This window comes from Plectropomus leopardus, chromosome 1, assembly GCF_008729295.1.
Source record: "Plectropomus leopardus isolate mb chromosome 1, YSFRI_Pleo_2.0, whole genome shotgun sequence".
Lineage (NCBI taxonomy): Eukaryota > Metazoa > Chordata > Actinopteri > Perciformes > Serranidae > Plectropomus > Plectropomus leopardus.
This window is the reverse complement of record NC_056463.1, coordinates 8,290,373-8,315,806: the sequence shown is the minus strand read 5'-3', so window position 1 is coordinate 8,315,806 and position 25,434 is coordinate 8,290,373. Positions and strand designations below refer to the sequence as shown.

Here is a 25,434-nt window from a genome sequence, read left to right as displayed (position 1 = left end):
CACCAGCAGCCTGATATTCTGGCCCCACTGCAACCTAATGAAATGTGTTAAGGAGGGAGGAGGAGGGGGGACATTTAAGGGCCGGAGGGGGGGCAGTCACCCATGCAGCAGACAAACCTCCTGACTTAATTTGTCCCCTAACATTACCCTCTTGTTCAAGTAATCCTATACAAGTACGCAGTGTGGTTTGGTGCATAAAGAGGGCTGCCATTTGTTGTTCGACAGCATTGAAAAGGAAATGAGTGGTAAAATTACAGGCCAATTCCTCTCAGTAATGTGGGCTTCACTCAGCTGTCACGAGTGACCCTAATAAGGCTCACACAAAGGAGGAGGGTGAGGGGGAGCTGCTCCAAATCAGCCTGCTTCTCCCCCAGAAACGAGAGCGATCATGTCGCATAAAAACGCTGATATGTAACTGTGTAAACAAATGATCATGCATGAAAAAGTCCTCTCCCATTTTCTTGTGTAATTTGCCTTCAGCCACAGGGAAATTTGTTCGGGTTGTTTTGTCAAGGGCTTTCCATGTTTAGACAGACTTGGCGTTGACATCTTTGTCCCGACAGCTTGAAAATTATTCCTGGGATGAAAGTGTGCAGATAAATTCAAATGGCTCTCAGCTCTCAGCACTGAAACTTAATCTTGATCTTATTGCATCACCCTTGAGCAAATTTTTATGATATTGCCAAGAAATTCTATGAATTTACATCCCCCGATCAAGAGACTCTATTAAGTAGTCCAGTGAAAGCAATATGTTGTAAATGATGTAAAATGCCACAGTGTGAGTCAAAAGAAGATTCTGCAGAGAAACATTTGAGACTGTTATTACAGTCTGCGTGAAGCAAATCAGTGATATATTTTCTAAACACATTGCTCTTGCTACAAAGTACTTGTGGATAATGTGAAAAGACTTGGAACTGTGAGTTGTGGAGTTAGACTGTTTAGTTGTTTTACACTATTTCTGTGATCAGTTTTTTTTGGTGGGCCTAAAAGCCTGCTCCATGGCGCACTGGAGCCACCTTTAACATAACCCCTCCCCTACTATATAAAAAGGATGTCCCTTTTAACGTTAGGGCTCATAGCAACAGTGGCGTTTTTTTCTGCCCCCAGGCGAGTTTGCTCTGTTCAACAAGCTCTCTTAGCTTTTGCAGTCTAACGCCCAGGCCACGCTGCATGTGTGAGCAGTGCAAGACAGCTACACCGCTGAATTGCCGTGGCTGTCGAACTTGCAATTTTCACACAGGCAGCTTTGTTGCTGCAGTGTTGCTGCTGAGCTGCCTGCTAATATAACTACTGTATTTCCAAAATGTAAAGCCCATATGTCCCGGGCATAATACATCCCTGAATAAACATATTTGTTAAATGTCATAATTATATAACTACAAGCAAAATAGCATCTCTTAACGTACCTTTCAGTCTTTGAGCCCAAGTGGGCCACCCAGCACATCGGCGGTTACTGCTCACTGCTGTGGATATGTGCTTTGTGTTCACATTAACTGCTGAACGAGAGGCACTCTCATTTTTCAGACTGGGTGTGTGTATGTTTTGCTACTGTAGCCTGTGTGTGTTGCTAGTTTTGCTGCTAAGTTGGTCGCTTCGTAGGGATGCAATCTGCATTTCAGCTCCTACAGCAGACACGCCATTAGTGTCTAAGAGCAGAAAACAATCACTTTTTTTTATGATTTTTACACCTAATTTTATAAACTTGGCATTTTTTTTAATCATCAAAATTTGGCTGGGTGGTTAATAACACATTCCTCTGCGGTGTGACAAACTCATTCCACACATTTATTTTTGCTTTACCTGGACATGAACAATTCTTTAAAAAATCTGAAAGCATCCCATTTTTAACCACTTTCTTGTTCCAAGCAGTCAAATGTGTGGGTGTATCAACTGATTTTTTTAATAAGTCAGAATCAACACAATAATGATAAATAAGGTGCTTAATGAGGAGAAACTATCATCTGAACAAGCTACATATTTTAAATATGAAAATATGTCTACTTTTATATGCAGAAGGGTAAAACTGATTGTTGTATTTCATTCATGGTGCTCAGAAGTAATTGTTATCTCCAGAAATAATCAGTATGAGATGAAATGACAGTATTGAAATAATGTTGTTAAATCATTTCCAAACGTCTTGTCATTGTTAGAATAATCCAGGCTGTGTTTACGGAGGACTTTTCTTTGAGTAGAAATTTAATTTCAGAGCTCTGCATTATAACTCATGCAGAGATGAGGAATATGATACAAAAACTAGGCCTGTCGTTTTCAGTTTCTCTAATTCATACAGCACATACTCAGTGAAAGGCTTTTAACAGCATACATTTAGCTCGCCTTCCTTAAACAAATTAATTTAACATGAAGTGCTGCAACTTATTCAGTCAGTAACCATTTCTTTTTTCTTAGCACCATTCCCATTTGAGTTAAGATGCATCCACATTTCTTTGAATGTCCTTGAGATGTCCCACATAACATTCAAGGAACTACTTTATTAGCATTCAAAGAAAGTATCGCAGAGGCAGAGATCTGAGGTGACCCAGAAGCCAAGGACCACTCTGACAGGATTACAGAGCCCCTTGGCTTCGACATGGGAGGGTGGCCAGAAGGACGCCACTCTTAGGGAAAAAAACATTCATAGAGTCTACAAAAAGGAAAATCAAAGATTCAGTTTTAAGCACAGAAACTGATGAAGTGAAAATTGATTTATTGGCCTGAAATGTTAAGTATGGCAGGGTTTTCTGTAGTGGGTATGTCCAGCAGCAGTGGCTATGTTGAGCACACTTTGGCTAATCCATGTGTCTCCACTGTGCTTTTTGCAAATACAGTAGTTACATGTCACAGGTAGGATTTTATTAGGTTAGGAATTGAGGTGTTTACTCACCCTTTGCCACTGATAGTACATTGTACATAGTCACTCTGCACAAAATAATATCTCCATATCCTTAATTTGAAACCAGTAGAATGTGTATTGCACACTATTTCTCGTAAAATATTGCATTGTACATATTTCTGGCCAATCAGTTAACTTGAGCTGGATTTCCCTGTGATGATTAAGGATAGGTGCTTTGCAGGGTTTACATTCACCAGCTTTTTGCTGCTATCACGTGGAGTTGTCTGGCAGATTAAAACAGCCAAATAAATGAATTAAATAATTAATAGAATATTAAAAAGCCTTGTATTGAGGGACCTATGTTGCCTTGACGACTTTATTATAAACTTGTATTATGCAGACCAGATTTTAGGATTTTAATAATGGATGCATATACACCAACGTTATATGGAGTGCAGCATTGCCTATTTAGATCTATGGCAGTTAAAGCGGTCGGTGTAGGTGGCAGCATCATGAAATCACGTTCTCCAGGAGGACTTTTAGCACACCACAGGTCTCCCTGTAGATTAGACCAGAGATGCGGTTGACCACGATGAGCCAGACGGCAGATAGCAGCTTTGGTGATTTTACAGGACTTTCCAGTGATGCCTCCTTTCCCGACTCCTTTTCCTCTTTTACCTCACCACTAATCTTCTGGGATCAATCAGTCTGTTCAGTAGACCTCGTCTTTGTTCGGCTCTTATTTTCAAGTTATTTAATTTAATGGGCTTGGAATGCAGGGAGGATCATAGCATTTATGGGGGGAGTTATGTTTTGTTTTTTGTTAAAATGGAAGCTATTTAAAACATAGTTCTGTATGGCTAAAAAGGAAAAAAAAAGTCTATCACAAGCTGCTGAATTATTGTTGTTCAGCACTTGTACTTGTAGGATGTCACAGTTGGTCTTTGTGTCATTTGTCCCATCCCTCCCCCACTGCGATTAAATAACAACAAGTGCAGCATTTTATCCAAAGCTGAACATTTTTCAGCTCTCAGCTGACAGAAAAAAGGGTCGAACGTCCAGCACTCAGCACATAATAGATCCGGTTATCGCAACAGCCCTACAATCAACAACATCGAGTGTAACTGCTTAATAAGACTGATGCCCTTTTGATCACTGCACCTCTTCTTATCACTTTCACATTTTTGAAGCAGTGTTTGTAACCCTACACTGAGCACTGCTTTTCACATGCAGACACCTGAGAGTTGTAGTTGAGAGAAATATAGGGAACTTCCAAAGGAGAACCCGATATAAAGACTTATGCTCCAAAAGGACGGTGATGGGTATCACACTGGCATACACATCATGGTATTTCTTGAGAACAAGATTGTAAAAGTGGTTGATATCTGAGCCAAAGGTCAGACCGGAGTCATGTTAAAGAAAACCTTTGCAGCAGCTTGAAGATGGATTTTGATATACTTTGTCATTCAGCTTGAGTAAATCCGGTAGAAGAATTACAGGAAATGATAAATTCAAGATGACCCAGAGGGAGTGTCAGTGTCAGACTTCGGTTGAAATACCAACCTAGATGTCTGTATCTCCAGGATACTTTTAAAAAATAGCCCTTTTTATACAAACATTGCACTGCGGGGCACACAGAGTCCTTTCTTTTGCACAGCCTTTGCTTTATTACACAGAACCAAACAACGGCAGCATCATGAGGCTCTGGTGTGTGCTTTTAGACAGCATGGCGGCACTGCAGAAGTGAAATGATGGGCATGATGGGCATGATGTTTCACAGAAGACCAACTGCCTGTAGTGCAACATGTACCATACGCATCAGCAGCCCTTTATAACAATAATGTACAGTCCCTATATTGCTGCTAACCTCAACCACTGCTCGGAGGGTAAGCTTCCGAATCTTATTGTTTCCCCAATTTGCAGACATTCACAGCCGCTCTTCTTCTTCTTTGATTTAGCTGCTAACTGCTACTGTTAAGCTGCTTTTTAAATCTCCGGCAGTGGGTAACACACATGGTGCCGTCCTGCCAGCCGTCCCTTGAACACAGACCGTAATTTGGCATTGTTACTACCTCCTATTGTGGCTTTAAGGCGAGACAACTCTGCCCCCCCCTCCCAACAGCTCGATGTTCCCACCTTGAACAGGCAGTATAAAAGGGGCTACTGATACACTTAATTGTTTCGGGTTGTTGTATTGCCAAAAACTCTTGGAATAAAATGCTACTTTTACTAGAATTTAATTAAGTTTGATAATTTAAACATTGCTAATGCTGTATTTTGTAACCTACACTTGCATGTACTCATAAGCATGGAAGCATTAGAATCCTTGAAGGAATTGTTAGACATTTTGGGGAATATTTATATTGCTTTTCTTGGAAGCCTTAGATGAAATGATAAAAACTGCTCTCATGTCTATTATTAAAATGTTTCTCCCAGCAGATGTTTATCTTAGCTCATACCCCAACAAGGTTTAAAATTCTCATGTAACTCTTAGAAAAAAAGGGAAAGCAAATAAGGCTATTTCCCAAAATGTTGGACTACTGCTTTAATATTTTAATAAACTTTAATAAACATATTTTGAAGAAACAGGACTGGAGACACTGACAGAGAACTTTATGGAGTTTCTATGAGGGATGCATGATGGTTTTCTCCAATATTTTCCTTATTTACCATTTTGTATATCTTATATGTATCCTTGATCAATTTTTTAATAATTAAGGATACATTTTGCAACAGCTGTGTTATGACTTACATATGCATTACTGGTATTTACGATGATGCAAAACGTTACACAGCATTAAAATCCTTGGAGCTTTTTGGTGTGTAGATCCATTTGTTTTTTATACTGCCAGATATTTCTTCAATCCAGCACCCATTTCATTGGACACTGTGATTTGCATATCTTTTTTTACCGTTTTCTTCTCGAGACGCTAGCACTGAAATTCCATCCATGCTTGTCCGTTGTCACAGCTACAGAAGCGAGGAGACAGTCTAAAGCTAATTTAAAATCATGAAAGACCTTTAAGAGCTCATGGTATAATTTCTAAACCCCCTCAGTAGAGAAAGCAGGGATGACTATATCCTGCACATCATGAAAGCCTACTCATTCATTTGCCCTGCCTTGATTTACATCCTGCCACCACCAGCTGCCAGAGCCATTTTGTGCTGGAGTGTTTGGAGAGCTGAGGGGGGGGGGGGGGCTGTTGAAGGCATTTTTAGAAAAGGTCTGTGTTCTTTTAATGTGACAGAAATCTGAACTCGAGAACCTCTCCTCGACGACATTTGCAGTTGCCTTGACCGAGCACTCGTGCTTTCAGGCTATAGTCGAAGAAGAGACTTGTGGCAAAGTGTCAGCAGGTTCCTGTAAACATATATAAATGCCTCATACACTCGCTGCTTTATGCCAGAGGCAGCAGGAGAAAAATGAGGTCTGAACTGTGACTTGTGTGTGGGAGGGAAAAAGATTGTAAGCCGGGGATGGTTATACCATTGAAAAGAGGAAATGAGGGTGAGGGTGAAGGAGAGAGGGAAAATGGGGTGAGCAAGAGAGGTTTCCTAAGCTAATAAAATGCTCTGAGGGACGGAAGCTGCCAGCCAGCATTCCTGTGCCATTAGATAAGTTAGCTCGCTGCAGCCTCCAGTTTCTCTGCAGTGCTGAAGTGGCAAGCTGAGGTCACCACCGGGGAGCGAGGGGGATGGTGAGGGCAATAAATTCAGAATGTTTTTGTGCACGGTCGTTGCGCTTAATCCTCTGAAGCTGTTTGGTTGATGATTTACTTCTGAATTTACGTGCAAAAGCTGCAAATTATTGTCTTGCCTCTACCGTGCTGTCCACTCTGATTTTCTGCATTAGCATAAAGCAGTGATACTCAACTTGCATGTCAAGTAAGGCCCCCGATAGGGTGCCAGGTGGCCTCCCAACCATTTTCTTATTCCGAATAAAAATAAAATGATTCACACTGGGAATTGTTCTTGTACTTTTAGTATACATAAGGTGCCAGAGTGCATAAAACAGCATCAAAATAAAGCTTGTTAATAAAAAAATTGCCGGTGGAGGATTCCCCGCACCCCAGACAGAGGTCCTGGCTGAGCCCCGAATGTGCTAAACTCCAAGAAACGTCCTAAAATCCAAGAAACGTCCTAAAATCCAAGAAACCTCCGAAAATCCTAGAAATTTCCTAAAATACTAGAAATGTCCTAAAATACTAGAAATGTCCTAAAATCCTAGAGACCTCCTAAAATCTGAGAAACTTCCCAAAGACCAAGAAATGTCCTAAAATTAGAGAAATGTCCTAAAATTAGAGAAATGTCCTAAAATTCTAGAAACATTCTAAAAACCAAGAAAAATCCTAAAGTCTGAGAAATGTCTTAAAATCCTAGAAATTTCCTAAAAATCTGAGAAATGTCCCCAAATCCTAGAAATGTTCTAAAATCCTAGAAGTGTTCAAAAACTGAGAAGTGTCCTAAAATCCTATAGATGTATGGTACTGCTGCGACTGGCCCCTGGCCTCCTGTCATTTTGAGCAAGTGGCCCCTAAGCAAAGCAAGTTTAGTGTCCCTGGCATAAACTGTTTTGTCTGCCGTTAAATGTGTGTTTTTTTTTGAAGTACAGCTTTAGTTTAGTGATTTTGTACAAGCATGCATATGTGTGACATTCTAATGACGAGCTGTCGCCAGATGAACAGTATTTGGTTTCTTAAGGGGAGGCATACACAGAGGGTCGTGTGATCTTCTGGAACTAATTTTAGATTTTAAATGCGAGGTCAGGTATCTCAGCGCAGGTCGGATTGTGTAGCTCACACCGAGAGCCACCAAATTCACACTCGCCAAATGGTAACACAGAAGCTTCTAAGTGTGACAGATTGTAGCAATACCAGTGAAGTCAGGGAGCTTCTCTTGCACACTCAGTTACAGTCTGTCAAACTGAACCGTTCACGTTGAATCGCTTTAACTCGGGAGCTTGTTTGTTTGTTTGTTTGTTTTTAAGAAGCTGTTGTGGTAGATCCGTATTCTCCCCAAGGTAGTACATTTCTAGGCTGCAAAGTGAGATAGAGGGCAGCAGAAAAAAATATTTGCCTCCAAATAATTCTCCTTCAGGGAAATCTCCTTACTGTGAGATGGCTTATTTAAATGGAAAGGGTGTTCAGCGAGTATTCCCCGGTAACCTCGGTGTGATCATTCTTAGTGAGACCTTCTGCCAGTATCTTATACAAGTTCTACTATACTGACTGCAGTCGAGACTGCTCCGAGTCATTTAGGAGATATCAGTCAGTCTTGCCCCTACGGCTTTACCATGTGAGGAAGATTAAAAAAAGGATCTTTGACTTGTATAACTGTCTTGCATGTGACACCCTTTAGCAAAGATCAGCGCACTAATGCAGCAGCCACAATGCTTATTAGTGCAGACAGTTTTATATGAGTGTCCATGTAACACAGTCTCTGTTTTATTGTGTGATTTCCATTTTAGTGTCACTTAAAGAGATTTTTTGCAGATTTTAAACCAGCTTTGTATCATAAGTTTGGGTCATATGTGTAAACGAAATGTGGTAAACTTTCCTCCATCTTACTGGCACCCAGATCTCCCTGCTCATTACCCTCAAAGTGTCATCCTTCAGATTTTTGCTGGCTCTAGGGTAGAGTTGCAACTTTTAATTGATAAGTTGTCAACATCAAATTAATTGTAAACTACAGAGTAATAATTTAAGTAATTTGGTGGAGAAAAAAAATGTCAAAGTTCATTGATTCCAGCCTCTTAAATCTGAAAATGTTCTGTTTTTTTTAACTTCTCTATTACAGTAAGCTGAATAGTTTTAATTTGATTGTGAAAAATTGGGTCTTTGGAAAAAATGACTGACATTTTCTGACATTTTCCACCATTTTGAGAGACCAAATAACTAGTCAATTCTCAAGATAATGGACAAATTAATAGACAATGAAACAATCATTAGTCGCAAGCCCATTATAGGGATGTTGCTTTAACATTAGATTGCACAGATACATTTTTGTATGTCTGCCACCACGGACACAAAGAGTGTTGAAGAGTATAAAAAGGGAGAGAGATAAACGCCAAACTACGATAAGACTGAGCAGTGCTGATCCAATATAAACCAAGATTATGTCACTGTATTGACTAATTCTTGCCTAAAATTTCTTCCAAAACATATTTTAGTGCACTGTTTGGCTGAAATACAAGACTTTAACAGGACGCTGGAGCCATACTCTTGTACCGTAAAAATGGAGGCTGGAAGTTTTAGATCAAAGGGTAAAACTAAGCAATGCTGAGCAAATTTACACAAATATTATGTTAATGTCTTGCAATAAATGTTTTTCGAAAACACAATTTAGTGTTGAACTGTAACTCAAGATCACTTGTTATCAGCATGGATGTATACAGAGAACTGGATACACGCTCATTCCTATGAAAGTTGCTGAGTGGCTTGTGGAGCAAGAAAAGCTTGATTTCTGCGGTATGAAATTACCTTCCATACCTGGCACTGTTCCTGAGGCTTGGTTACCAGCTGGCCGCCATATTGTTTTCTCTGTCAGAATAACAGACAGATAAGCTTGCATTACATCACCCACCAGCTGCAGTGTTTACTGATCTAATGCAGCACAGTGCATTGTGGTGGTTGTAGGTTTTTACCTCTTGAGCAAAAACAAATGCTACAGCCCTTTTCTCTGTTTTCTCTGATCACGTAGGACCAGTTTCCAAAGTATTTGCGTTTTTCTACTGTTTTCTATAGTTTTATGAAAGGACCATCTTTCCAGCAGAGAAATACTTCTTTAACACAAAATAGCTGACCTATTTGTTTCATCGTCTCACAGGCATGCTGGTGGTCAATGTGACTTGGAGAAACAAGACATATGTGGGCACCCTGTTGGACTGTACACGGCATGACTGGGCTCCCCCCAGGTAAGGACCATTTTTCCAGTTTGATTTTATTTGAAGTGCAAAAAGCGGGAAGACACAGTGATATTCAAACAAGCATCATCTAATCCACACTTGTTCTATTCATAGGACATGACTTGTTTTGTGTTGTTAAAACTAAAGCTACATTTACTGATCATGCATCGTATCTGCACTTTACAGAGATTTTTGTGTCACACACTGTAGTTATAAATGTCAGTGTAGCAAAGGACTCATGGTTTCCATGAATCATTGATGCAGTCTTTCTATCCAAGCTGCACTTGGTCTCTTAACCTTTTCATATTCTGTGTGATATGAATCTGCTGTAGCAGCATCTGCTCAAGTATATACGGCCTGATGCTCAGACTTGCTTGTGTGCAGCTGCTGGACCTTCCAAGTCCATGTTAGCCTTTATCTGGAGTCTGGGGAAACAGGATTCATTGGCAAACGCCTGATGTCCCAGGAGGTGGTTGTGGAAATAGAAAGCTACTCTAACAAGCCAGATTGCAGAATCCAATTATTGGACTAATAGCTTTTCCTCAACACTGTATAACATTCTCTATCACAAAGTTCTGCAGTCTCTTAGATCAGTGTTACGTGGGCGGTAGCTTAAGGTGTTTGTAATTTCTGGCTATTTGCCTTTTGTTATGCAAAATACGCAGGTTGTGTAAAATATACTGGCAAGCACTTTCTTTGATTTAGAGCATCTGCACCGAATCTAAATGTAAATATAAATCTATATTTGAAATGCATGGTTAAGTGCAATAGAAAAAAAAATCAAGATTAAAGCAGCGCTAATGGAAAACAAGGAGAGGTTGAATCACACTAATGTATCACAGTATATCACAATAATGCTCAGTAAGTGAGGGTTGCACAGTCAGAGAGGTTTGCTGGGCTGTGTTTTGCACCAAGATAGTCTTACAGTTTGCAAGCACAACTACATTAGGGACACACCATGAATAATTCAGAGAGCTTTCAACAGACTGAATATAAACTTGGGCTTGTAATGAGTCTAAATTCCTCTACTACTGTCAGACTACGGATGTATTCACATCCCCTGCTGGGGTTGAAATTGTTTGGAGAGACTTGCAGAGGAAGCTGTGAGTCATACCAGCCCAGTGTCTCTCTTTGTCACAGATTGCTAACCTTCACTGCTGTGCAGAAAGATAATTACATTACTGTTATGGAGAGATAAGGCCAAACTGCTATTTTAAGTGTTTGAATGCCTCTGTGTTTTGATTACAAAGCAGCAAAATGTTCACTGCTGTCTTTTCAGATGATGTTTACATGCTTTTGGTTTTGTCATGTGGCTTTTGTTTAAAGTGAGTACTCACTTGCACTGCACAAAATATCAGATTGGTATGAGAAGACAGAGACAGAACAATGGTGTTCATATTTTGGTATCATTGCCATTGTTTATAATGGGTTCTACACTCAAAAAGACTAAACCCAACTATTATTTTTATCATTGTAATTACTGTTATCACCTTATTTTCTTAGTGTCCTATGAGACTATGTGTAATTTTGTCGGGAAATTTGGCATACCAGTACAGTAAATAACAGTGCATGTGAGATTCCCAGTGATAATATAAAGACTTCCTGTATAACAAAAACACATTTTTGAAAGGCCGGACACAAACTTTTTACAATGTCTTGAACTGAGATGAATAATAATGTCCTCAAAAGCATAGGTATAATGGTCTTTAGAGAGCATTACAGTTGCCAAAAACAAACCCTTTTTTTCCTTTTACCTTGAGAACCAAATGTTTTGGCTCTGTGTGGTTACCTAGCAGATAATGAGGGTAACAGGGGCTACACAATAGCTGTGAAACAGATCTGAACCTTCCAGATAAAAGGAGTGTTGAACAAAAGATCACTTGTCACATCTTAATTACACACAGGTTTACTATCCATTACACTTAAAACAAATGACTGCACCAATGGCAATTCAGTTGTATGATTGTAAAGTGGCTTTATACTTTTTTTATGTTTGTATTTTAAAGCCCAGTGTGTAGGATTTAGGGGCATCTATTGGCAGAAAGTTTATAAAATGATCGTAATTCTTATGTCATTAGTTTGATGATCACCTGAATATAAGAGTCATGGTGTTTTTGTTGCCTTAGAGTGGGCTGTTTATATCTACTTAGGGAGTGGATCCTCTTCCACGGACTCGCTTGGCACATGCTTGTCACATGGCAGATGTTTCAGTTCTACACGTTGACCACTAAATGCCACCAAACCCTACAAACTTGACCTTCAAGACCAACTGTAGAGATTTTTTTGTCATGAAATTATATTCCCAAGACTTTATGGGTTGCTAAATGTTTGTTGTATCATCTCAGAATCTGAGTTGTATTGAAACTAACTATTGATACAGTTATGCCACTAAATCTTTCACATATCTTTGCCACTATTACAGGTTTTGTGAATCCCCCACAAGTGATCTAGAGATGAGGAATGGCCGTGGTCGAGGTAAACGAATGAGACCGAATAGCAACACCCCTCTCAACGAGAACAGCAACTCATCAGACAATAAGGGCACCACCAACAACAAGACGCGTGCTGCGTCTAACAGCAAGGGCCGAAGGGGCAGCCAGACACCATCAGAACGCCGCACCCCACCTAACAGCAACACAGAGGACATCAAGGCCAGTCCCTCCTCAGCTGGAAAACGCAAGACCAAACCAGCCTCGGACATGGAACCCAATTCCAGCTCAGAGGACACCAAAGGCAACAAACGCATGCGGACAAACTCCAACAGTGGAGGGGTGGGACCAACAGGTCTCCCTATTCCTTCTATTAAGACTGAGCCACTTCCACCCCCCCTCGATCGCAGCTGCCCCTCTCCAGTTCTTATTGACTGCCCACACCCCAACTGCAACAAAAAGTACAAGCACATCAACGGTCTCAAGTACCACCAAGCTCGTGCCCACAATGATGACGATATAAAATTGGAAATAGATGGAGACAGTGAATACGGAGAGGACTCGACCCTCCACCCTGAACCCGGGAACTGTAATGGAGCATCTATCTCACAGAAAGGATGCCTGTCTCCGGCTCGTTCAGTCACTCCAAAAGGGAGGAACTTTGATGCTCAAAGTCCTTCCCCATCTCCCGGCAAGTTTGGCTCAAAGCAGAGCAAAAAGAAAATTGCCGAGACAGATGCAGAGATGGGAGGCACAGCGACGGATGGGTGTGAAGATGGGCCATGCCTCACTGATGAGGCCAGTAACGATGGTATAGATGATAAGAGAGGATCGGACAAGTCTAAAAAGGCTGGCACGAAGGCTGATAAAATGGCCCAGAAAAACATCAAGTCACCACGGCCCGTCGGCCCTGGCTCGACAGCATCCCAGCAGATGTACCCTTTTCCTCCTGGAAACCCAAATTCTTCCCCAGGGCTAACCCCAATGATACAAGGAATACCCAAGAGTCCCCAAATGAAGGGCACACAGCCGAAACCCCCTGCCATCGGAGATCCTGCCTCAAGTGGCTCCAAAGACAAGAAGAAGAAAGACAAGAAAAAGAAGGATGGCGGGAAGGAAGCTGACAGCCCCAAGCCTCCGGGAAAGGGAGGAAAACTGGAGGAAGGAAAGCTCCCATACTCTGAACCTTCTGATCAAGGAAATAAGGGAGAAGGACTCCTTAATGGTTCCTCAGATCCTCATCAGAGTCGCTTGGCCAGTATCAAGGCTGAGGCAGACAAGATTTACAGCTTTTCTGACAATGCCCCGAGCCCTTCCATCGGTGTAGCCAGTCGGATAGATGGCAGCGGCATGCCACAGCCTCTCACGCCACTTCACGCGGTGAACCAGAATGGTGCCGACAACTCTTCTGTCAAAACCAATAGCCCAGCATATTCAGACATTTCGGATGCTGGTGAGGATGGTGAAGGGAAACTAGAAGGCGTCAAAGTCAGGACAGAGGAACAAGGCGTCAGGGAAAGTGTCAAAAAGGCACTCTTTCCAAACCAGACACCCAGTAAGGATTCCCCGTACTACCCTGGCTATGAGTCGTATTACTCACCCAATTATGTGAACCCCAGTCCCGGTGGGCCCAATCCAGGAACACCAGTGGCCGAAGGTCAGGTTAAGATCAAAAGGGAAGAGGACCAGGACCAAGGGGAGGAAAAAGTCAAGGTTGAGGTTCACGAAGATCGCAAACCTGACACCAGTGCTCCTGGCCAGCAACAGCAGCTGCAGCAACCACAGCAGCAGCAGCAGCAGCAACCCTCAGTCATCCAACAGCGATCCAACATGTACATGCAACCTCTTTACTACAACCAGTACGCTTATGTGCCCCCGTACGCATACCATCCCGATCAAGCCTACCATAACCACTTGATGAACACCAACCCAGCCTACCGGCAACAGTACGAGGAGCGGCAGCGACAGATGGCTGAACAGCATCGCGCTGAGAAGAAGTCAGATGTTGCCATGAAAGAACGAGAGGCCTCCATGAAGGAGGAGTGGAAACAAAAGAGCCCAATGCCGCCAAGCCTCTCCAAAGCCCCAAGTCAGTCAGACCTTGGAAAGACGCCGCAGCCTCCAAGCAAATCCAGGGACTCGCCCTCTGAGCCCACCTCCAAATCCCTGGGAAGCATCAAAGGGGAGGACCCAAAGTCCCAGCAAGCTGAGGGGCTAAAGATGAAGCTTAATGAAGGGGGGCACCATGGAAAGGATGACTCCAAGCAAGTGCTGGAGTCCAGAGGTCAGGCAGGGATGGAGCAGGCCATGTGGTACAGACAGGTAAATACCAATCTATTGTACAACATATGCTTGTGAAGATTAGGGCTGTCGAATGGTTAATTTTTTAAGTTAATACAAATTTTTTCCTGCATGTTTACAGTTCAGTGATTTTGCATTTCAGAACAGTTTTTGGGTCCATATTGACAAGCTGAAGCAATTTTTACCAGATTGTCTTGATTGGGAATCAAATTACAGCATTTGCACTTTTCAGGAGTTCCAGTTAAGCTGCTTTCTCTGAATCATACAGGTTCTGTTCTGTATACATGAATCTATTGTTTCCTGACACGGTAAGGCATATGACTGGTCACAACATGCCAACCTGAGGACATCACTTAGACCTGAGTCTTCCACGATGTTGCCATCAATTTAGCAGCGCTGTAATGAACTTCTTTTATTTAGTTTCATCCACGGGTCTGGGTTGATTCGCCCACTCCAAAATAGTAATTTTCACTTTCAAGGATGTTAAGAGATCCCAATATTCAGAAATATTCAAAAACATAGGCTGAATCAACACATTTATACTGCATGCAAAAACCTGCTCAGTTTTTGCCCCAAACTGCATGGGACTAGCATAAAGTGTTGATGTCTGTAAAGGGGAGGCTCATGGGTACCCACAGAACCAATTTTCATTCAGATATACTGAGGTCAGAGGTCAAGGGATTCCTCTGAAATGACCATGCCATTTCCCCCTGCCAAAACTTTTCCTAGCTTTAGAGTGTTATTTAGCCTCCTTCCTGAGAAGCTAGTATAGTTGATAGCACTGGTTTCCTCGGGTCTTCTACTTTACAATCACTGTAGTTTTAAAACTCATCCCCGTACAGCGTCTTTAAGACAGGTGTGTTGGAAGGGATGGCCCATAATTTTAAAAAGTTAAAGTGTCATGTGGGAACTTAATTTGCATTTGCATAACGTGTTAATGCTGACAACTTTACTTTTGAGATATTTCAATGTGTAGATGCTGATTTTTGTTGATTTGGACCTCCTCTCGCCTTCAGCAGTACCCCGAGAGCCAGAAGCCCCAGGCAGAAGACGAACACCAGCAACAACAACCTCGATGGAAAGATGAAAGGGACAGAGAGCGGGAACGCGATCGTAAATTAAAGGATGACAGGCCCAGGCCCAAGGACAGTCAAAGCGGGCCAAAGGAGGACGGCAAAGAGGGTAGTGACCCCAGAATCACTTCTGAGGACCACCGGGCCATGAGCAAAGACTCTCGTTCTAATCCCCACATGCAGTTCTCATCACCACTAGCACAGCACCAAGGCTACATGCCCTACATGCATGGTTACCCCTATGGACAAGGCTACGACCCTAACCACCCTGGATACAGAGGCATGCCCTCAGTCATGATGCAGAATTACCCAGGTATGAAATTAACTCCACATATATGTGCATGATCAAGGTTTTTAATAGTAAGTATGAAGGACAACTCTTGTATCTTTCAGATTAAGTCTTCAAGTTTTCAGTATTCTTTTGGCTAGTGAGGTTAATCATTAACTTGGTGCAAGTCATCCGCTGTTTCTTTTGGTCAATGTCAGACTTACCACTGATACTGAATGGTATTTAAGATGTTGACCCTTCTTACATTATAAGGTGTTTACAGTGGCTTTTAAATCAGATGAAAAGGCAACATAGCATGCATTGCTTTTTGAAAACACAATGGCTCTCGGGATTTATTATTGCAGCTTTAGATTGTCTATCAAAACTCTATATACCCATCTCAGCAGGATTTCCGGGTGTTTTGTGATTGTGTCATTCAAAACTGACTGAATGTTCTGCACAGTAACTCTGATGTAATTTGCAGCAATTTTTGTGTTTCACTAGAAATTGCAGTTATGTTTAAAATTGGTTAAGCAGCATGAAATAATTGGGATGATTTGGTGCAGCTTGATGGGGGCAAAACACAGCATGGGAGTAATCTGCCTGGAAGTAAGATAGGTCAAGTCAATCAGGGATTGATTTTGTGGTTCTGAATAAGATTGTTTTTTGTGGAAAATTGCACATTCTTGAAAGAAAACTGCAGGCATGCTTCCATTTGTAAGTTTTGTTGCGGAAATACTGTAGGAGTTGGTAAACTTCACATATTACTGAAGGGTCTTATATAGTAATTAGCCAAAAGAATATTATATTCCTGTATAGTAAATGAGCAAAAAATAAACGCTGTGCTGGTGAGTCATAACCATATCCACCAGACATGACAACCATACTATTGATAGGTTACAGAGAAAAATGTTTGCCTTAAATGGGTACTTGCGTCATTATTAACCTTGATCCAATTTCCATGTTTTTGTGTCTTGTGACTAATGGGAACAACAATTTTTGAAAGTGGTCGAGTATTAAGCTAGAAAGCTGCAACCAGCAGCGGCAAAACAAGTTGCAGTGTAACCACTGAGGGCATTTGGTGCTGTCGATTTATGTCAAGTAAAAGTTGTATTGTAGTAGTAGTAGTGTATTGTTATTCTTATACACTAACATTGTGGAGAGGATCTTACAGAGATAGACCTTTACGTTCAACAGTTAGATCCTTTTTGTTTAACCAGAAGAGCCGAGAAATGGTTATTGTTATACCCTAGTCCCCATTAGTCACTTTGACTCAAAAACACGAGACTGGGCTGAAAAATACAGAAGATACCTTTAAGCTTCTGTTCTTTTGTAAATGAGATGAAAACATTACATTTCTACCCAATATAGTCAACCATATTGTAAGACTTACAGTCTGTGTTTTCATTTTCTGGATCAAAATGATCCCATGTAGAGAAAATCTGCTGGCACTAAACTCTTAAATGTCTATACTGGATGATGTCCTATTAATTGGACGATGTGACATTCTGTCCAGAAGTCTAAATGGACTGATTGTTGACCTGAAATCAATTGTGTTGACTATTCAGCTTAATTGATGTGACCATTAATGAAGAATAATCAATCATCTGTTGTCACATTTATATTCCACACAAACCTGATTTTAAACCATCAATATTCTCCATCACTCTTAGGCTCATACCTTCCCGGAGGCTATCCGTTTTCTCCGTACGGCAGTAAAATAGCCGGAGGAGGTGAGGAAGGCAGCGACAAATCTCGCGCCAGCCCTACCGTCACCAAAACAGCAGCGGACTCCAAAGCCCTGGATATCCTGCATCAGCACGCCAGCCAGTACAAGAGCAAATCCCCGACAGTAGCTGACAAGCCACCCCATGAGAGGGAGCGGGAGCAGGACAGAGGAGCCGGTGGAGACAGAGAGCGGGAAAGGGAACGCGAGAGGGAGAGAGAAAGAGACGTGGACCGACCACGCTCCTCGCCCTCCCAGCGCATCATGCCCTCTCACCACCACCTGGGATACCCCCTGCTCTCAGGGCAATACGACCTGTCCTACGCCACAGGTCAGTCACTCCTCAGTTGTCCCTTTTTTGCTACTTGATAGTGGACTGACAACACTAAATGTTATATACATTAGGGTTGGGCCGGTGTTAAAATTTTTTAACGAGTTTACCAAATTTGACCACATGACCCACTTGCCTCAGCAGTCTATGCTGAGTGAAACATAGTGAAACCATGTCCCAACAGAAAGCAAGTGTCTTACTATCATGTAGCATTGTGTAACACTCGAGCTCTCTGTCCACCACTTATTCTATTAAATATGCACCTCTGTTACTTAATGTAAACAAACCACGTAGCTATCAGCTGTGCACTCGAGATCAGACCAGAGATGTAAACACTTTAAAGATGGGTGAGCATTCTACTTGTTATCCTCCTACATTTGTATTTTTACTTTTTAGATCAGAAAACACAAGTTTTATATTGTGATATTTAATAATAATGACAGTATAGCCTACAGCAAGTAGCCTAATGTCAGCTTGTTATTAGGGATAATCATTTAAGGTAGCAGAAACGTTCAGCTTCCTGGCAATCACCCTCCAGCCAGCTGACACTGTGTTTAGGTTTTTGTAGTGAAACAAAGGTTTAGTATGAGTAATCCTTTATTTCAACTTCATGAATCAGCTGGTCCTTTTCCACGACAGCTCTTTCAAAGCAAGCAGCAGGAATAACAACACAGCATCCAATGAAAGTTCAGCTCACAACATCGCTCGCAGTCAGTAAGGATAGCTCTTGTTTTGGCTTGAAATCCAAAATGTTGCCATATTGGCACCGTTTTAGTCTTTTGAAGATAAAAACTCTGCTCTACTCATCAGCCCAAAAAGTAAACAAACACAGCATGGCTGCCCTCTCCCCCCCTCCCCCTCTCTTTTATATACAGGACACTAGTTGTTCCGTTAGTAAGTTTACAAACATGATATATTAATACTCTCATATTGTTTAGTATTAATGCAATTTGAGTTGGATTTAGCGCTGTAGTAGGCTACTTTTGAAACTGCCTGATTGTGATATAATGACAAATGCTGGTTTTGGCTTAATTAAATCGGTTTAAGCGACATACATCAGACCAGACCGGCAAAACCGGAAATCGACCCAACTCTAATATACATACTTAATAAGGTATTATATATGCAAAGAAGATTAATGCCAGTCATATAGATTTTTAAAAGCCCATAGTCCAGAATACTTAATGTACGTAAATGACCAATCAGAAACTTAAATTCAGAATCTAAATAGGAAATATAACTGATAGCCATACATTTTCCAACTCGCCATAGGTCTCTCCTCATCAGCTATTGTTGCCAGCCAACAAGCAGCAACCCCCTCCCTCTACCCACCACCACGGAGGTGAGAACGGTAAGACCCCCTTTAGTTGGAGAGACACTTGAAACACTGACAGGGAAACGAAACATAAAAGAAATGCAGGTCGCAGACATAACATGCAGCTCTAGTTTAAAACATTTAGGTGAGCACTGGCTCAGACGATAAAACCGTTTGTTTCTTTGTCTTTGCTTTATTTGATGTGAAGTGAAAACAACATCCTGCTCTTTAGTGTTTTCTAACAACATTTATGTCGCGGAATCAGAGGCAGCAACCTGTGAAGAAAAACAAATCGTGGCCAGACAAAGCCCTCACCACTCTGCTGCAATCCAGCACAATATGCAGTGCAGCATTGAGCCCCTCAGCTCATCCATCCTAAGTAGGTCCTCTGAGGACAAGTGGATCACAGTGTTGATAATAGAGACGTGGAATGAGCCCGCCAAGACGCTGAGTCGGAGTGGCCTGCACTGACATCCAGTGGCAGGTTTTTAAAATTACAACCTGAGTCATTTGAAAAATATGTGTTGATTCAACTTTATGATCGTGTTGGATTAAGTGGTTTGTTGAACTTAGATATACACAGAGGTGTTTCCATTATTCAGCTTACCTTCACGGATATAAATGGAGTGGATAAAATAATAAAAACAGTTAGTAAATACAATTAAAAGCGGTTAAAAAGCAAACTACAACCTCCAAAATAATCATGAGGTTGAATCAACACCTCTCAAAAGTAGTTTAAAAAAACATTAATCTTGATGAAAGTACAATTTATTACAGGACTGTTTTAGACTTTCAGCTAGGCCCTTCAGAAATAAACTAAACTAAATAAAACTTTTACTGAAGGATAAGTTTACACAAGTTTCATCAGCCATATTTAATTAAAATATCAAAAGAAGAGCGTAATATGCAGAATGGCCCCTTCCACATCGTTACATTATTGTATATCTTTGCAACCCCAACTCCAGAAAAGTTAGGACGGTGTGTAAAAAAGAACATTAAACAGAATGCAATGATTTGCAAATCCCACAACATTTAGTTGGGAAAACAAGTCTTCAACATGCCAAAATCTTTTTCATCAAACATATATCCAATGCAGCTATTCACATGAAATTTAGACCAGATGTTGGTATTAACTCAATAAAAATTCACTGGTGAAGAAATCAAAGCATTTCGATCTGTAAAAAATTCATGCAATAAAGTGGAATGCCAGAGGAAAATAGCGTTGGACACACTACCTTAAATGTATTTAGTACAAGTCTTTGTAATGCTAGCTTCAAGACAATTATTGTATGAGTATGTCTCACAGTGTTCAGATGGGATTTTGGTCCATTCTTCCACACTGACAGGCTTCAAATATAGAAGATTTTGGGTGGTGCGTTTGCAAATATAGAGAAAAAAAATATAACTTCAGCAATTCACGTCCTCAGTTCTCAAGAGCTTATACTGTTTTTAAAAGGAAAGGTGATGCAAAAAAGTGGTAAACATGCCCACCATCAAACTCAGAATGAATATTTATTTACAGAAAACAATCAGTTTTATCAGTTTGTACATCAAATGTTGTGTCTTTATAGTGTAATCAACTGAATATAGGGCGAAAAGGATTTACAAATCATTGCATTCTGTTTTCAATAATGTTTCACACAACCTCCCCACTATTTTAGAATTAGGGTTTGTATTGCTGTATCACAGTTATGCATGCTTTAAATGTGTAATATTGTAGCTGGTAAAAGTGGAGAAATCTATTTTACATACAGTTGTGTGTCTAAAAATGTATCATATTTTTAAGATGATATCTTTTACGCTTTTTGTTAAATCTACAAGATAAATTTAAATCTTCAATAGATTAAACAAAGTTAAAAAGTACATTTATTCCGTCTGAAATGCAGTGAAGTCGAAGTATTAAGTGGCCAAAAATGTCAAAGTACAGTACCTTAGAACCATAGTTAACACACAGCACTGCCTGCCTCATACAGAGAAGAGTTACAGAAGTGTGTAAAGCATTTATTAAGCTGCAACCTGCCTAATTGTTTCTTTGTTTCATGTAAATATTTGTATGATCATGTACTAAACGAGTCTCTCCTTTGTATCTCTGACAGGGAAACCTGACCGTCACACCTCAACCCTGCAAAGATTCATGTGACTGGCTCACATGAGAGGAGAATCTCCCGCGTGTTACCTTTTAGACATCAGTTGAATGGTGTTTCTATCTATATTTTTAGTTCTTCTGCCCCGAGGCTCGGCAGATTGTCTTCTTCTTTTCTTTTTTTTGTCCTCCCCTCGTAAATGAACTCCAAAATTTTCCAAATCTTGGACTGTAACAGGACTGATAATAACCCAGGTTCAAAGCCATCACTCTGCCTCACCACGCAGAGGAAACACCAACCCGCTGATTATCTAGTCTTTGCACTGTCAACAAATACAATGCAAAAAGAGACTATTGGACTGCCAGAACAGCTTTTTTTGTTGTTGTTGTCGTTGTTGTTTTCTTTCTTTGACTGCATTGTTTTTTCGTCACGCAGAAAGAAATTGGCAGGGGATTTTGATGAGCTGGGTGGCTGACGGGAAAGGGGAGTCAAACTAAATTAAAAGACTGAAAAGAAAATCATAATGAAATGATTTCAACTCTACGTCTTTGGCTTCTCGTATGCCGCGAAACAACAGTATATCCTTAACTTGACAAATGTTTGGCTATATTTCATGGGGGAGAGGGAATATGGCAACAGCTGCTTTCTTCAGAGACTTGAGAGCCTGAGACTGAAGTTTTATTCATTTTTCCATCATCATTGTCAATTCCCATCCTCTTTGAACCCTCAGCTCTTGTTTCAGGGATGATGTCGTCTTTTTTTTTTTTTTTTTTTTGCGAAGGGACCGCACACACCTCAACGGAGAATAAACACTATTCATGTTTTCTTTTTCTCACTTCTGCTCCATATCATTGTGTTCATCCTTGAATGTGTCTGATGCTGGTATGAGTCCTGTTTTTTCCTCGCAGTCAAAGGGTCACGTTTGTCGTTACTCTCAAAAACGGTGAAGCCACATGAGCAAGCGACAGGTTTACGGGGCATCTGTCATCACTGCATTTGGCCTCTTTGTTGGGATTTTGGGGGGTTTTACTGTAAGACTGTGCTTCTTTCAGCTCGTCAGTTGTTTTGTGTAAACAATGTGAAATTTCACTCATGTACTTTTCTGCTGTAATATAGACTTTTATGTGCATAAATGTTTATATTTATCCCAGCACGCAACTGTTTGAAAACTGTCACTGTTATATAGCTTTCAGCCTTCACAGCGCTCAACATTATGTGCTCAGATCATTAATGTGCTGCTTCTTTGCTCCGGCTTTGGATGTCTTGCTGCACTTTCCTGAATTTTTTATTCACTTGGCCTCGACTTTGTCAGCACGTCACAAGCTTTGTTCACATCTCACGTCCATCCCAACATGCAGCATGCAGTTAGACTGCTTCCAGACCTCTGAGTCACTCTCCAAATCTTCTGTGTTTTTCAGTGACTCAACAAAAACTGACGGATTAAAGGTCCAGTGTGGAGGATTTAGGCGGATATATTGGAGGAGAATTGAATATAATGACAGTTGTGTTTTTGTTTCCCTGAGAATGAGTTGTTTATATTTTCACAGTGGGCCCGTGTCTACAGAGTTCGCTGTGCATTGCTGTTTCTACAGTAGCTCAGAATGGACAAACCAAACACTGGTTCTGGATATTCCCGTTGCTGCGTCTGCCACCATAAGCAGCCTGTAGTGAACGGCATCAGAGAAACGCTGTTTTGTAACATGAAACCTGAACGTCTGCATTTTGAGTTATCGGAAGAAAAGGCCTCCAAACATTTTCATGGACAAATAATAAACAAATAACAAATACATTTCAAAACTTTTCCTCGATTTTTCAGGGACCAGCCTTTTTCAGATATATCAAATTCAGTCTCTCTTCACATAATTCAGGTAGCCGACATACACGAGGGGAGAAAGTTAAGAAACTTGATGGTAAAACATCAGTGAATATTGGAGCAGAAAACAGATTTGCTGTTATGTTACATCACGTTTCACTGCATACAACAAAAGCCCGTGTTTTTTTCAAAACTTTAAATGATTTTTACTAATTCCATACTTTTTCCAGGCTTAGAATATGTGATTGTGAAATTCCATAAATTTCCCAGGTTTTCCCATGACAGTGGGGACAAGCCGAACTGCATCGGAACAACGTTGACTTTTTGTAACGTGAAACTGCTTCATTCAGTGTTTTTGGCAGTTTTAATCACCTTGTCTGTTTGTTCTGAACAGAAAGACCTCTGCGGATAATTCGGCTCCTGGTCGAATCCTCCTGAACACAGAAGGAATTCCAACTAGAAATTCAAGTTTTGGCACACGGGAGAAGTTTCAGCGGGTTGCAGTCCCGCTAGATGCCGCTAAATCCTACACACTGCTCCTTTAATTTAATTTAAAAAATTGTTATCAGAAGGGCAAAAAAGAATTTCTCTTGGTGCTTCGCTTGCTTGTGTGGCTTCACTGTAACACGCATCCATCTCGGACAGTATGCATCTTACACAACCAGCTAGTTCTGGATCAACTTGGCCAACGAATCTGATACAAACTTCTTTCTTTTAGTTGCTGCCTGTGCTGGTAGGTCAACATACTGACACAGAAAATGCGTGAATTCACCCGCGAAAAAGCAGCTGTTACAAACAGGAGCCGATCAGATGCAGACGATGAATGAAGAAGAAGGGTGAGCCAGTGAAAAGCTCGGAGCAGCACTAAATTAAATCTACACAAAAAGCAACAGTCATGGCGGCCTGTTCTGCCAGAGGACCCTCTTAGGCTTTAAATTACAGTTCTCTCATACCTCAGGGGTTGTAAGTGAAATTCTATCCAGATGCGATTTGCATTGATTTGAGGGCTCCTGTTTATGGTTGTGGAGGGAGAAAAAAAAGCACATTTTCTGCTCTGAGCTGGATGTAGTGGTTTCATTCATAAATAAATGACAAATAAATGAATGAAAAATTGGCTCCGGAGAGGGACTTATTAAAGGTTTGTGGTTTGTTAACAGTCTTTACGTTCCTCCGAATTTTGACCATGTTGTCATTAAATTTGTTTCATTGATTTTTACTCTTTTAATGTCCCCATTGTTGTTGTTTTTATCCCCTCATTAAATACTGTATGTGATCCACCAGTTGATCTAATCTCAAGTTGGATGTTTGTTATGAAACTGCAGCTCTTCATTTTCGGACATTCCCAGTCAATATGTTGCCAGTTTCTCGTCCCACAGAAGATGTTTTTGACTTTTTTGCGCATTTTAAAGAAGAATGGCTGACATGAAAAAGCTGAATGTGGTGGTGTTTGTACTTAATCTGTAAGGGTAATCTAGGCAGCTGTGATGTTGTCATTAAAAGTCGGTGGGTTTTAGTACCAGCAGACTGCATACAGTACATATAGTTTTATCATACATTGGTTGTGACAAGTGCATTTGTTCTCTCTCTGAGAGTAGTAATGTTATCTCAGTAGTAAGCGAAGCCCAGTGAAAATCATATATACTGAAGTGTATGAAAAGCCAGAAAAGTAATGTTTGCTATCAACATATTGGAAAGTGCTTGGCTCTTGTATTTTGCAGGACTGTATTTGTTTCATGGTGAAGAGTATATTTATTGGCCAGCAGTTGTCTCAATTGGTGCCTAGTTGAACATTCTTCTGTGAAAACACGGAGACACTTGCTCGTTTGTCCTTTTCCCGACCCGCCTACTGTCACACAAAACTCCCCCCCACCCCCACCCCCCTCCCTACACCCACTCCCCCCGCCCCCGCCCCCCCTCCTCCACCCAGAGTACCAGTTTCTGGTGCTTGCAAGGATGTTTACAATGTCTTCATTTTCTTTCTGTGTGAGAAATTCAGAACTCTTCACCCTCTCCTCCTTTTCTCCCTCCCTTCAGGAGTTTGTGTAAAGTGTACATTATCATGGTTCTTTTTTATACAATACTCTGTAACTTGCCTTTGTAAATTTGGGCTGAAAAAAAAAATAAATCTTTTTATGAGACAATCTGTCCTGGGAGCTGCTCTGTGGGTGCTGTTAAATTAATCTGATTTCAACTACGGACTTTGTGCAGGATTTCTCTTTAAAGTAATATTCATCAACCTTGGACCTTGGACATTTTACTTTACAGAAGATTTTATTTTACTTTAGAAACAAATATATAAATCCCAAACTTTTGTTTTTGCTCCCATTTCTTCTAGATCTAGACATCCTAAAAAATGTATG

At 40.9% G+C, this 25,434-nt stretch overlaps 1 protein-coding gene across 3 annotated transcripts in view; it reads left to right on the top strand.

Moving 5' to 3' along the window:
* The window catches only part of LOC121946717 (zinc finger protein 609-like), a 109,123-nt gene extending 83,911 nt beyond the window's left edge, over positions 1-25,212 (top strand). Inside the window, exons 4-9 of one of the 3 annotated variants that reach the window (XM_042491447.1) lie at positions 9,656-9,743; positions 12,157-14,485; positions 15,484-15,850; positions 17,479-17,862; positions 19,135-19,213; positions 21,274-25,212. In XM_042491447.1, coding sequence (XP_042347381.1) covers positions 9,656-9,743; positions 12,157-14,485; positions 15,484-15,850; positions 17,479-17,862; positions 19,135-19,208 — 3,242 coding nt within the window. In that variant the 3' untranslated portion in view covers positions 19,209-19,213; positions 21,274-25,212. Of the gene's footprint in view, positions 1-9,655; positions 9,744-12,156; positions 14,486-15,480; positions 15,851-17,478; positions 17,863-19,134; positions 19,214-21,273 lie in introns of all 3 variants that reach the window. The other 2 variants (XM_042491438.1, XM_042491455.1) reach the window with 2 other exon arrangements.
* The last annotated feature ends 222 nt before the right edge of the window (positions 25,213-25,434 follow it).